The sequence below is a fragment of the Streptopelia decaocto genome (genome assembly GCF_964273445.1).
Source record: "Streptopelia decaocto genome assembly, chromosome: 4".
Taxonomy (NCBI): Eukaryota; Metazoa; Chordata; class Aves; order Columbiformes; family Columbidae; genus Streptopelia; species Streptopelia decaocto.
In genome coordinates, this window is record NC_138658.1 from 71505499 (window position 1) to 71519438 (window position 13940).

The 13940-nt window shown below is 43.7% G+C and overlaps 1 protein-coding gene across 1 annotated transcript in view; it reads right to left on the reverse strand.

The window, feature by feature from the left end:
* Positions 1-585: 585 nt before the first annotated feature.
* FGFRL1 (fibroblast growth factor receptor like 1) overlaps positions 586-13940 on the reverse strand; it is a 181407-nt gene continuing 168052 nt past the window's right edge. The window contains exons 5-7 of the mRNA XM_082052086.1: positions 12524-12808; positions 8285-8638; positions 586-4982 (exon numbers count right to left, since the gene is read on the reverse strand). Of these exons, the coding sequence (XP_081908212.1) occupies positions 4573-4982; positions 8285-8638; positions 12524-12808 (1049 nt within the window). The 3' untranslated portion in view covers positions 586-4572. The remainder of the gene's footprint in view (positions 4983-8284; positions 8639-12523; positions 12809-13940) is intronic.

Here is a 13940-nt window from a genome sequence, read left to right on the forward strand (position 1 = left end):
AAAACATGGTAAGTTTAAAGAACTCTATCGTCTATTAACACATTTCCAGGCTTTTATTCCTTTCTTCTGTAACTTTTATTACACAGTCACAGACATACACACACTCTGTCATGCTGTCTCATTTTGATGTGTTCAGTTACCATATTTGCTATTGACTGAAGATCACATGGCACTTTTTATTTTAAATGTCTGATGAATGGGGTTGTTTTTAGTTTGAAAGGGACTGACCATACAAAGATTGTCCATACAAAGTTTAAAAATGCCACACACAACTGGCATGTAAGGCCGTGTTTGATCTGTAATGCAAATAAATTAAACAAAGATGGTGAGTTTTAAGCCTAAAAATCCTTTGATCTTTGAAGTCACATGGCTTTAAAAGTACAACTGTCTTCTGTATCACAGCCTGGCATATATATCTATATGCCTATATGTACATGTATACTTATACATTACATAAAAACTTCTGTGTTCAAAATAGAGTAGTTAATTGCAAGACTACGGTTTTCTTCTTTAAATATCCTCTATTCATGAGTGAAGATCAGTCGAAATCTTGTCCCACTGATGAAAAACAAGTTCAAACACAAGCAGGACCTGGATGAATTTATTTAGAGTAAGGAAGACTTTGCAGTACATGCAAGGCACAATCAAGCCTCAAAAATAAATGGCATGAAATAGGGCATGGGACAGAGTGACTCTTAAGAGCACTTACAGATTCCCTCTGGAGGCAAAATAACTCCTCAGAAATGCAAAACCCACCCAGGCACAGCAAGCCAGCACAGGGCCCAGACAATATATAGAGCCCTTCTTAAATAGAGCACATGATGGTGTTTTCCTAGGGGGAAATTTCACAACTATTTAGGTGCCCAACAAGAGATGCTCAAGAGGGAGCTGATACCCAAGGCAGCATGAAAACCCCAAGCTTTCTGCAAATCAAGACCTTTATAGCATCTCAGATGATGCATCCAAAACCAGAGCTGCCTTCTCAGCACCGTGGCTGAGAGCTGCAGCTGCGCTTGGCCACTGCACCGTCCATGCTGGGTGGTTTGTTGTGGTGTTCCCCTTTGGCAATCCCTCTATCAGCATCACTAGAGATTTGTGTCTAAAGGCAGGAGATATAAACAGCAGGAAGAAGTCACTCCTTCTGCATATCTGGCAATATATAAAGTGTTTTACTGTGTGATACAACACTAGAGCTGGATCACAAAGGGTAGAAGGCACCGGTGGAGAGCATTACGCTCAGCGTGGAAGATTGTGCTGGATGGGCAATGCAGAATTGCTTCTTTTAACCCACTAACCCCCACTCTGAGGGTCAGCGATACAGCTGCAATTTTTGAAAGTGCTACAGGACATAGTGTTTGCTTAGAGCTCAACCACACAAAACCAGTGTTCACCCCCACATTTGATGCTGGAATCAGTACCGCCACACAGCATGTGTTAGAAGTGTCGTCTCGCTGCAGCCTGGCACAGAGAGCAGAGAAGGGCCAGAGGGTTACATGTACATCCCACCCTCTGCCATGTCCCCAGTGCTGCTCACACCTGCAGTAGCTCGGGACGTACTATTGAGCAGTAAGTTGGCTTGAGATATGAGATGTAGCCCTTAGTATATCTCATGGAAGAATCCACTTATTGCCTTTATCAGATGAAGGTGATGCATTTAGTGTATAAAGGCTTTTTAGTGTGTTTTATTGGGTTTGTTTTCTTTTTTTTTTTTTATAATATTAATTGAAATCACTCAATAAACTACAGCCATTAAGAACTCCTGCCTAAATCATACCTTATATCCAAACAGAGCCCACAGTGCTCATAATGATGTCTCCCAGAAGCTGAGAGGATGCAGGCAAAGATACCCATGATCTGAATTTAGCTATTTTGGACTTCATAAATTTGTGTTAACAGAATGTAACTGAACCCTCCTGATGATGTTATTATTCATACAGGAAGATCATCGTGAGGGATGGTCTTTCTGTAGAGGTTATAACGTGGAGTTCCTGCTACAGCTTGTAGGAAAGCATCAGAATGTGCTATGCAGAGCTGTATTGCGACAGCACATGTTGGCAAACTCCAGGTGAGCAGGAAGGTGTCCCTCTTCCACTTTCTCCCCCTCCTCCTCCCCTGCACCAGTACTATTGCTAATGGGTGGGTTCTGCCAGCACTGGCACAGTGGGCAGGGATGGAGCCACCAATCCAGATGGCTGAGGCAAAAAAAAAAGGGACTTTTAGTAGCAGCATGAATTGGTGAAAGAGATCAGGAGCTCACGTGCTTCGCTGAATCGCAGCTCCATCTCAGAGCACCACGGCTGAGCAAACAGGGAACTGTTTGGTTTGCTGGTGACTCAAAGAAGTCAACAGAAAAATCACTGCAGGTCAACCCAGAGCAAATACCTTCAGAAAAGTCCAGGGAAAAGCAAAGCCTAAAGCATTGTTTTGTTTCAGGTTAAATGAAGTGTTTCACTTTGAAACGGAGCAGCTGGTTTGCTGAAGATCTCTTTTGCACAGCAGGCTTGAGAAGAAAGCAATTTCAAACTTAAAAATTGGCATGTTTCAAATTATCAGGGCTTTTTTTTTTTTTCTTTTTTTCCCCAGCAAACTTTAAGAGAAACTGCAGTGAACAGCAAACAGTTGCAGCATTGCTGAACCTGCCTTTCTGAAGAAAATGCTGGTCGCTGAAGGGCTGGATGTCTCTCCTTGGCATCTCCCCCTTCGTGCTCTCCTTCTGCACCCAACTCAACTGCCACCGGCTCCTTCAGCAGCTGCATTTACAAACACAAGTGTTTCACCTACATTAATCCTTTCCAAGCACCCTGAGGCTGAAGTTCATTTTACAGGCTCGCAAATTATTATATATTGATTTACAAAATTTTCTTTTAAAAAGAAAACCCGCTGCAGGCTTGTGCTTCAAAAACAAATGCATAGTGAAACAGATTTCCCTGTAAACAGAGAACTTTGCTATTGAGAAGTGATCTGGCCACTGCAGGCCCTCACAGCCAGAATATGAACAGTGGAAAAGATCAGCTTCTGATGGAAAGGATGGCACCGGAGGTACCTGCGATGATGTTAGGAGATTACACGTGGCTAGTGTAAAAAGGCATAGAAATAGATGACCTCCAGGTTAGAAGTACAGTTGGTCACATGCTACATTGAGCATATTCTGAGCATGGCATCTATAGAACCTGAAAAAAAAAATTCTTTATTTTCTTTGATCAAAAATATGTATAGAAATGCCTGTTTCAAGGAAAATATCATACAGTTTTTTTTCTTGTTTAACAAAATAAATTAAATATACACGACTTCTGTTTAAACTCTATATAGAATTACAAAGGTTTTATATTTGCAATTGGATTCATTTCCAGTCCATATAGGTATTTAATATGGTCCTTATTTATTTTCTCTTCTTTCTGTTTTTACTATTGTTTGAAGTGCAATGAAGTTGAATCATTTCCGAAAAGTTATCTGAGAGGTGGGGACAACCACACACAACCTAGTTGAATATTCCTCAAACACATCTTTTCCTACAAAATTATTATTTCATTCTCCTTGTTTCTTACGCTTTTTTTCTAATGTTTTCATGTATGTTGCATTGATGTAGAAAATCCAGTAGCTTGTCACTGTGAGCCATCAGAGAAGGACAGCATGTTTTACCTTCTTCACCATCAGCAGTTCAATTATTATTATTATTAATTATTATTATTTCTTAAATATAAATATAAAGGTGTTCTGTACAATGTTCCTCTTTCCTTCTTTCCATTTTCCTGGTAGTGGTACTGAGTTCCAGGACTGGGGGAGTGAAGCACGTGCTGTTTGATCTGCAGAACACTCTGTGGGAAACACGATGCCTTCAACTGGCAGAAATTGAACCAACCAGCTTGGTTATCATTTCAGATCAAATGACTGTGATTGAGAAGCATTTGGCGTTTCATATTGTGAACAGAAATTAGCTTTTCCAGACCCTCTTGTGTTGTTTTTTTTCACCAAGTGAACTGGTTATTCACTTGGCATTAAACCTCAGGTACTTTGCGGCTCGAGTCACACGGAGCAGGATGGGTCTGGGGGCTTCCCACTGAAATGAGTGATGTGCAGCAAGCACAGGAACAGCTGTGCCCATCCAGAAAAACACCACAGTCGCCTCTTGCTCTTCTCACTCCTTTTAGCAACACAAGCAAGGAGGTGATGGTTCACGTCCCTATGTCCTGTCTCACTTGTCGCCACCTTGATTAAAAAATCCAGGAAGGCTCTGCTGTTGGAGATGGCTGCTTCTCTACTGAGATTTGGAGTTCCTTCATTATTCCTCAGCTACATCCTGATTGCAATAATTAAAAAAAAAATCTCTTTTCTCTCTTTGTCTATTATATATACATTTATATAGATAGATATAGATATATACACATATATATACACACATACACACACGCATATACAATTATATATATATGTATATATATATTTAAAATTATATATATAATCTTTTCTGTCTGCTTTGCCTATTGCTGGCAGTGTGAGCTGACTTGGAGCAGTCTCTTCTGAGGTACCACGAGGAAAAGCCCAAACGAGCTACTACTGAACACGGCCGCCCTCTTAGCACTGGTACTGGATGTGCTGGTGCTGGTGGACTTTGCCTTCCACGTGCGAGTGGGTGTGGGTGTGGATGTCCGTGTACATCTTTGGGTACATTTTGGATGCCATGGCCGGGGCGAGTGCAGGCCCTTGGGACAATAAATGCTGCTGCTGGGCAACATATTCCTCATAGTTTATGGAGGAGATGCAGTCTTTGTCGGGGACCTGGGAGACGCAGATCCTGTCCCGGGGCTGTGGCCGGTGCACGGGGGCAGCAGCTGGAGGGGAGCAGGGTTTCTTCTTGGTCTGGCAAAGCCACAGGAGGATTGTCCCAAAGATGAAGACAGCTCCGGCCGGGATGCCGATGATGACGGGCCAGGGCAGGCTGCTGGCCGAGGAAGGGGGCACAGGTGCGCTCGGGGGCTTGGGATCTGGACACGACAGCAGGAGAGAGACAAAAAGAGTTAATTAAATGCAGACAAAGTGGATTCAAACCAGATGTCACACCCGGGCTGGCTTTTGTACAGGCTGTCTGGCAACCATGCCAGACCAAGTAACAAGGGAGAAATCAGGCCAGCATATGATGTTTGGTAACTGCTTCACTTTTCAGTGCTCCTGGAAGAACAAGCAACTCATTTTCTCTGGTTTAGGGGTCAGAAGGGGAGTCTTTGGGGGATTTTTTTAAACTTTCCTATCCAAGTTTTAATGGATGCACTGGAGACAGCCTGAGTGAGTTTCCTAACACCCTCACTCTGCGATGGAGTGGATACTGCTGCCCAGATTGGAGGAGACAACACAGGACGTGTCAGCAATACCTCCAAGTCAGCAGCCCAGGAGGAACGATAGGGTTGTGCAGAGCCATGGCACATTGCCCACTTGCATAGCTGTGTCTGCACGGGCTTTACACACTCTTTAGTGTCCCTGTCTATAGATACTGGAGCTACTCAGCAAAGCTCCACCATGGCAGGCAGCATGAAGATGGTGTTTCGGAGTGCTGTCTTGAGGTTCTTGTGGGGCTGAGCAGAAGGCTGAAGGATGGGAAAAACATAGGTGAGCTGGTGTGCCCTCCTTGGTGCCCAAGTCATGGAGACGTTAAAGTTCACATGGCATTGAAGTGTGTGTCCAGATCCCTATGTCAAATGGGATCTAACTCCACCAGTCTCTTCGGAGCTGCAGTTGGCTTTCCAAGGGCAGCAAATTCAGCTACTGGAGGAGATAAGATGCTTCAGACAGCATCTTTTGTACCTAACTCTCCCTTCTCCTCTCTGCTATTGGCAGACTATACATCATGTGTAGCTACTCCAGTTTCTTAGCCTGTTCTCTTGATTTATAGATTCAAAAGGAGTTCTGGGGTAGGATCCTAACTATCAAAATCCCCATCTAGATAGCTACCATCTGGGATTTGCAAAGCCCTGAAAAACACACAGGCACAGAGTTCAGCTTGCAGGGAGACACTCAAGAAACTTTTTGGTTTATCCAAATTGCCTAATACGTTATATTCAAACATACATCACTTAACTTTCCAAGCCAAACTTCTTTAAGACACTAATGTCTTTTTCCCTCCTTGACAAATAATTCTATGGCTAGCTTGAAATATTAAATATCTACCATGTGGTCTCTTTGAAGTCAGAAGGACCTATATGATTGACCTCAATAGACAAAACTTTGATTCACTAGCACTGGAAATTACAGAGTAATTGAGGTTTGAAGGAGAGTCTGGAGGTCATCTGGTCCAGCGCCCTGCTCAAAGCAAGACAGGATCAGAGAAGTGACCCATCAGCTGACCACGAAAACAACAGTCTTCATGTCAGTTGGCAGAAATCCTCTGATGGGCTGAAACGAAAGTGTTTTGATATTCCTCCATGCTGTTCTTTGGAGCTGTCTATGTCAAATCTGGTAGATTTACAAGCAAAATTGTGTTTTTCTAACTCATGGCCTTGCAACCACATCTTTGCCTTTGAGGGCAAGCTAGGTTCTCTTTCTTTGTCACTGCCAATAACAACAGGCCTGCAGGCTCTAGTTCTGGTATGAGGCCTCATTATAGTGCCACTTAAATCAATGGAAAGTCTCCCACTGATTTCAGTGGGAACTGGATCAGGCTTTCATTGTTCAGGAACTCCCAGAGGCTTTGAGTTATATTGCACCCATGCAGCCTTTTCCTTGGATTGACGGGCTTACTAGGTGGGGTTTAGTCCTAAATGTAAGTGATGCTGAAGAAGACGCCAAGAGCATTCTCTTACTTGGCAACTTGCTGTCAGTATTTGAATTTAAGCTAGTGACTCTCAATAGCTGCTGAGATGCAGAACTTTGTCAATCAGTGAGCAGAAGAAGCCATGCTGCCGTAATTACAGGACTCATGAGCATTTTCCCCACTACCTACACAGAAAACCAGTCCTAACAGCCTGGAAGAGTTGATGATCTCTGTCTCTCACTGGTGTCTTGGCTGGAGACACCCAATTAGACCCAAGAGCTAAAATGTTCTCATACTGGCTCCAGCTCTTGCAGTCTTTTAGCTGTGTTGGTCTTGTGGTGGTGAAGGGAAGAAAAAGCAGTAAAATTGACTTTTGTCATAAAACTGGTGGATCTGAAGCTAGGTTCACACAGTAAGAGGAGTCAGAAAGAAATGCCCTTTTTGATTAAAAATATTCTTCAGGGCAGAACTTCACAGTCAAGAGGCAAATGAGTAAATTACAAAGTGTGTTCCTCAGACACCCTTGATACACCCTCAGTTGGACTTGGCCACCAGTGCTGGGGCCTGGGGAGAGAAGGAAGCAGCTGCGAGTTTAGTACAAGGGTCCCCAGGGGATCACTGGATAAGAATTTAACTGTTCAATCATCCTCTCCTTCACCTCATTCTTTTCCTTTCCTTGTGACCAGGACAGTTTTTATTCTTCTCTCATTTTATGGGCCTGTATCATTGTTTCCTTTTACCAGTAAAAGCAATATAAATAAGAACAAGAGAAAGGAGGAATGTAAGGGAATGGGGTTGCAAACTGTGCTGCTATTCAGTTCCCCTCTCATGTCCTGTACCCTATTGATGAAGTGATGTAGTGCCTGCAACTGCAGTATCCTCTGCCAGCTCCTCTTCCATACAGGATCAGATCACTCATTTTATTTCACCTTGCTTGAATAATTATTTCCCATGAAGGGAGAAAAGGAAACACCATCAAGAGGATTTCAGCAGGGGCTGATTTAGTCCCTCATTCATTCTTATCAGAACCAGGCTAGCCTAAATCAGCACAGCATCACAGAGGGCCATAGACCCCACTCAGTACCAGTAGTTCCATTAATCATAGAATCATAGAATCATTTCATTTGGAAGAGACCCTCGAGATCATAGAGTCCAACCATAACCTAAACTAGCTCTAGCACTAAACCATGTCCCTGAGAACCTTGTCTAAACGTCTTTATAATCCCTCCAGTGATGGTGACTCCACCACTTCCCTGGGCAGCCTGTTCCAATGCCTGACAACCCTTTCCATGGAGTATTTTTTCCTAATATCAAATTTAAACCTCTGCTGGTGCAACTTGAGGCCATTTCCTCTTGTCCTATCACTTGCTACTTGGGAGAAGAGACCAACACCCTCCATGCTACAACCTCCTTTCAGGTAGCTGCAGGTAGCAACAAGGTCTCCCCTCACCCTCCTTTTCTCAAGGCTAAACAGCCCCAGCTCCCATAAATTCCATAATGCAGACTACTGTTTCAGATTGGGAAAAAAAAGGCATAACTCACCTGGCAGGACTGTCAGAAAAGCGCTGCGAAAGCTGTAGCCCATGGTGTTTGCCCCCAGGCAAATGTACATCCCTGCATCCTCTTCCTTGGCTCGAGTAATCATCAGTTTGTTCAGGTAGGAACCATCGGGACGGGACCAGACTTCCCCCGTAGGCAGCACAACAAACTTCTGTCCCCCAACATCAATGGTTGAGTTGTACTTGCTCTCTGTGCCGTACTCCACCCTTTTCAGCCACTGGATGACGGGTTTGACATCACTGCGGACTTTGCACTGGAAGGATGTGGTCCCACCATAGTCTACTGTTGTGTTGACAGGGTGCGTCCCTGTCAGGATGGGTTTGGATCTCGTCCTCTCTGCACAAAAACACAGGGAACTCCATGGAAAAAGGTGTTTGCCAATCTCAATAACTTGTGATTGCAGAAACATTGGAAAAAGACACAGGACAATTTCTGCAAACCTCTCCTGATATAAATTTGCCCAGCCTCTGCCAAAGCCGCTAATGGCAGATGCTCTCCAGTCTCTCCAGACAACTCCTCCATTGTCTGAGGCTTAGAAAGTCTTTTCTCATGCTCAATCCGAACCTTCCTGTTTCTAACAAGGAAGTTAGCTATGTGCATCAGACCTGCAGAAAAGCTTGTTCTCCCTCTTAGCCTTTATATTTTGGAAGATTTTCTTCAGGTCTCTCTTTGGTAGACTGAATAACTCTCCTGACTGCTAAGCAAACAGAGTCCTGAGAACCTCCTACAGAAGGTTTTTCTGTCTTGGCTGTGTTTCTGTTCTCTCAGGTCAGTCATGAAGTATTTATATATGCGTACTCAGTTTGCAGTTGTTTTACTCAGCACCACACAAGTCAGACCTGACCTTTCTTCTTCTTGGCAAGTAGTGTAAGTCCAGCCCAGACTGCTGAATTTCCCCATTCCCTTGCTGTATGAGATGACAAAAAGGGCCATCCTGCCTTGTACTCCCACTTATCCCCATGCCTCAGGGACCATATCCCAGAATAATGGGCTCTTAATGATGCACCTTTACCTACAGGGTCAGGGGCTGCAGTGATCTTTCTTGAGTCTTGACCAGAGCAAGTTAAACGGCCTGGTACTAGCCAAAAAGGCCAAAACCCATTTCAGGATTAAACTGGGCCAATAGTGCAGGTCTGAACACAAACCAAGTGGATTATTTTACTGTAAATGTTCACTTCATATTGACCCTGATGATGTCCTGTCAATGTATATAACATCAGGAAACACTTTTTTACTGTAAGGATGACTGAGCACTGGCACAGGATGCCCAAAGAGATTGTGGCATCTCCATCCTTTGTGATATTCAAAAGACAACTGGACATAGTCCTGGACAACCGGATCCAGGTGTCAGTGCTTGAGCAGGGGTTTGGACCAGATGCCCTTCAGAGATCCCTTCCAACCTCAACCATTCTGTGATTTTGTGATGCTGTGTCTCTTACCACCATGTCTGGCAGGTTGCAATTTACAGGTGAATATGACAGAAACTTCTGTATTCTCAGTTTTTTACTAGATTATTTACAAGTATATATCTATCGAGAGTCCACACCAGAACCACTGTGGCTACCCCCAGTTTGGGGACAGTGAGGGGTAGGGCAGGATATGTTCCATGTCCTTTTGGTCTTCCCAAATACTCCTTAAAGACAGACAAAATTGGATGGGAAAGGGCCTCTTCTTTCATGGACTAATGGCAGGCTGTGGATATTGTCTTATCTTTTGTCTGGGAGTCCTTCAGGAGATATCTGTCACCTCCGTTGCTGGGCCTGGTAGCTGCCTATGGGGACCAAACTCTACTGGAAGCCACCTCATGCCATATCATCCACTGCTGGGGAAACTGAGACCGCAGACACTGCTGGTGAGGAAGATCTTCATCCTCACCTCCCTGATTCTATTATTTTCCTTCAGTCTAATCATTCCCACACTCACTACGGAGCAAATTTTTGTGGAGGAAGGGCTCAAATGGCTTTTGCTTTTCTAGCCAATAAAAACTATTTTATTTCCCACTATTATTTTGCCTCCTATCTCAGACGATGAGGGAAACAAGATGGTAGGAAAGGAAATCAAACACAAGTGGTTCACAAGCTCATCTCTTCCAGCTTTAGGTTGTGTCAACACCACATAAAGTCAAAGGAAAAAATTTATCCCTCATTCTGAGGAATGCTTGGATTTTTTTCTGACATCAGAGAAATCAGCCACAGTTTCCAGACAAGGAGGTACTGCAAACCTCTATCCTAGTAGGCACAGAGAGAAATTATGGTATCACTGTGGGTGGTAACTGCTGGCAATCATCAACTGCTTTTGACGGCAAACACTGTTGGATTGAACATGTAACAAAACAGCTCCCACAAGCACCGGCTTTGGGATAAGAGGAAGAAACAATGGAGCCTCTTTCAAAAACTCAGGATACTTTCAATAATGAGGGCTCCAAAGATGTGCTTGGGAAACAAAAGTACCACAGTGGTCTCTATAGGCTTTGACTTGGGACTATGAGCAGGAATCACAGCTGGGGAGACTGAGACTCAGATAAGCAGGACTTAGGAGTAGAGGCTCAGGGGGGAAAAAGAAGGAGGAAATTGAATAAAACCTGTAATGCTCCACAGAATGATGTTAAAAATAGAAAGACGTCTGAAAACTGCTTAATGCCCTTATCTCCTTGACTCTGGTTCCAGCTTTGGTTACTGTTTTCACTCCTAGCCAGCAAAAGCTAATGAAAACAAAGGTTACATACATCTTTAAGTTGATAAAAACCAAGATAAACAGGGACACAGAAAGGGGTTTGTTCCTGGTGCTGTCTGGTTTTGATGAAGTGAAAATGCCACAGCTGCCATTAGGATGGGGCTTGATTCATTTCCCTGTCTCTGCTCCTGGTTTTAGTGTAAACACATGTTTTTACTGTCTCCACACAGCTGCCTCTTTATCAATCCCAGATGTCCAGCAGGTTTTTGCGTTTGGAGCCCAACAGAGCTCCCCACATGTGCTTTTAATTCCTGTGATTCTAGAGAAAGGACTTATCAGAGAACAGATCTTTACCTTTAAGAACAATCTTTCACACTGGGATAAACTTTCTCATGCTAAAATATATGCACAGACAGACAAATAACATGCTTTCCCTGTGGCTGGAAATAGCCCTCCATGCCCCTGCTCCTCATTAATGAAGGCTATTCAATCTTCCCTCCACTCAGCTCATCTTCTCCACTTTCTTGAGTTGACAGCTCTGTAATCATTTCCATGACAACTCCTGATGATGTCATGGACAAAGCAAAACGATTTAAGAATAAGAGCTCTTCTCTGGTAGATTTATGTGGGATTTGAGTATAATTTTCTTCAGTAATCATAGGGGAAACAGGAGATTAGAGAACAGGAATCAGAATAGCTAGATAGTAAGAAGAGCAATTTACCCCACCACAATGCAGGGTAATCCGCCACAGATCATCTTCTAAGGTTGAATCTTTGAAGCTATGTCAGCAACTAAAGATAGCAACTAAAATCCCTAGTGGGATTTTCTTTGTTTTCTTAGTATCTCATTTGTGCCCAATTCAACCTTCAGATGGACAAATGTTTGTTGTTTTTTTTATTTTTTTGTTTGTTTTGTTTTGTTTTTTGCGTGTGTTGTTTTTGTTGTTGTTGTTTTGTTTTTGTTTGTTTGTTTGTTTGTTTGTTTTTTAATCTGGCCATAAAGCCTTCTCTGGCTAATCACTCTCATCACAAAATTTCTACTAATTCCCTTGGGAGATTTCTCTAATGAAGTAGGTCTCCTATTACAGCTATCTAGACTAAATTTTCAGTTGATTGCTTTCACTTTATTACCACTTTGACAATGTAATTTTGGCCATCCTAAATATTTCCATCCCTCCTTTAAGGCACATGAAAGGGCTTCCTCAGCTACTTCTCAGTCTGTCCTTGAATGGACTCTGTTGGTGGTGTAAGATTGGACTGGGCAATGATGAGCTTTTACCATGCAGGTGCCCTTAGAGATGACTTTTTCCCAACCACCTCTCCTCATTTCAGCTGCTGAATCGTGTTGCTGCTACTCCGTCTTGCTGAGGTGTTAAGTTTATTCTTGAGTTTCAGTAATGTTTTCTCTGTCTCTGCTGATGTTTTAAACACTTGCCCATTTCTGTGTCTGGCTATTGGCACAGAGCACTTGCCATCACGCTTTCTTTACTCAGCCAGCCCCCTTCTCAAAGCTCCCTTCCTGCCTTCCCCCCCAGAGGCTGCACTTACGGATTACTTCAACTTTGTACGTTGCATTGATTTCTCCAACTTTGTTAAACACTCGGCAGGTGTATTTCCCACTATCCTCTGGCTTCAGGTTCTTCAGGTTCAGCGTCCACTTCTTCTTCTTGTTCTCCCCAATCTCTTGGGGTGTCAGGGGTTTGTTGTCCTTCAGCCACGTGATGTCAGGCCGTGGGTTCCCGCTGGCCACGCACTTCAGGCGGATGGAGCTGCCGACAGGACGGGCGATCACCCTCCGTCTCATCTTGGCAGGCTGCGTGAACCTGGGCCGGGCTGCAAAAGGCATGAAAAATTGACTGTGGTGAGCAAAGGGCGTGCAAAGAATGATGCTGCTGTCAAGTGTTATGGCCAAATTTGCTTGAGAGGCACCTGGCAGCCCTAAACATACCAGCGTATCACCCTCATATCATCTCAAATTGATTTCATTAGAAAGGAGGCACCATCCAGCCTGATGCTTTTAAATGTCTACTGGACTGCTGCAGCCATTACCGCATTACCCATCTCCATCGTACAACCCTGTAATTTCTCGGTGTCTGTAAGCGAGCTGCATCAGACCATCTCACAAAATAATACCAAAATCATGCTGTTGTAGCTGAAAGCAAAATGTGGCCCCACAATCACATTATAATTGTTACCATATTCCATGCCACTAATGCAAGCCCTTAGCCAAGACCAAAGGAAAAACCTCAGATTCCTGTCAGGCTGACACTGGTGGTCACTTGAAGCTTCATTTTCTGAAGAAGTTTTGCCCCTTAGTTCTCACTGACTATAATGGGACTTAGGAAGAGACAACTTCTTTTCAATATGTAGGGAAGTCTTAGAAGTATGCCAAACATTCGTACATTGATCTGAACTTACATGTACACAATTCCTTCACCATTAATTTATGAAGCATTCATGTTGAAAGGCCCAAAGAAGCAAACAAACAAAAGGAAAGATCCAATAAAAACCCTTTGAGTTTGCTACTAGAGGATATATCACACCAGTCCATCCCAAAAACGGAGAAGCTGAAGCAATAGCTGCTGGTGGACAGAATCATGGGTTAAGATATGGGTCTAACCTGAATCTCCCCTCTTCTAGTTTAAAACCATTACCCCTTGTCCTGTCATTACACGCCCTTCTAAAAAGTTTGTCTCCATCCTTCTTATAGGCTCCTTTTAAGTACGGAAAGGCCGCAATAAGGTCTCCCCAGAGCCTTCTCTTCTCCAGGCTAAACACCCCAACTCTCTCAGTCTGATCTGCAGCTTCCTCTCTCCAAGCACATGGGAACTGCAGCCATTGCCCTTTGAGGTCTGTGAACATATCACTTAGTCCTCACCCCTGCAGCCTTGCCCAACATCCCTCCCTCTTGGAAGAGGACACCCCTTGGCATACCCCTCTCTTCAGAGTCCTTTTCTGCAGGGGA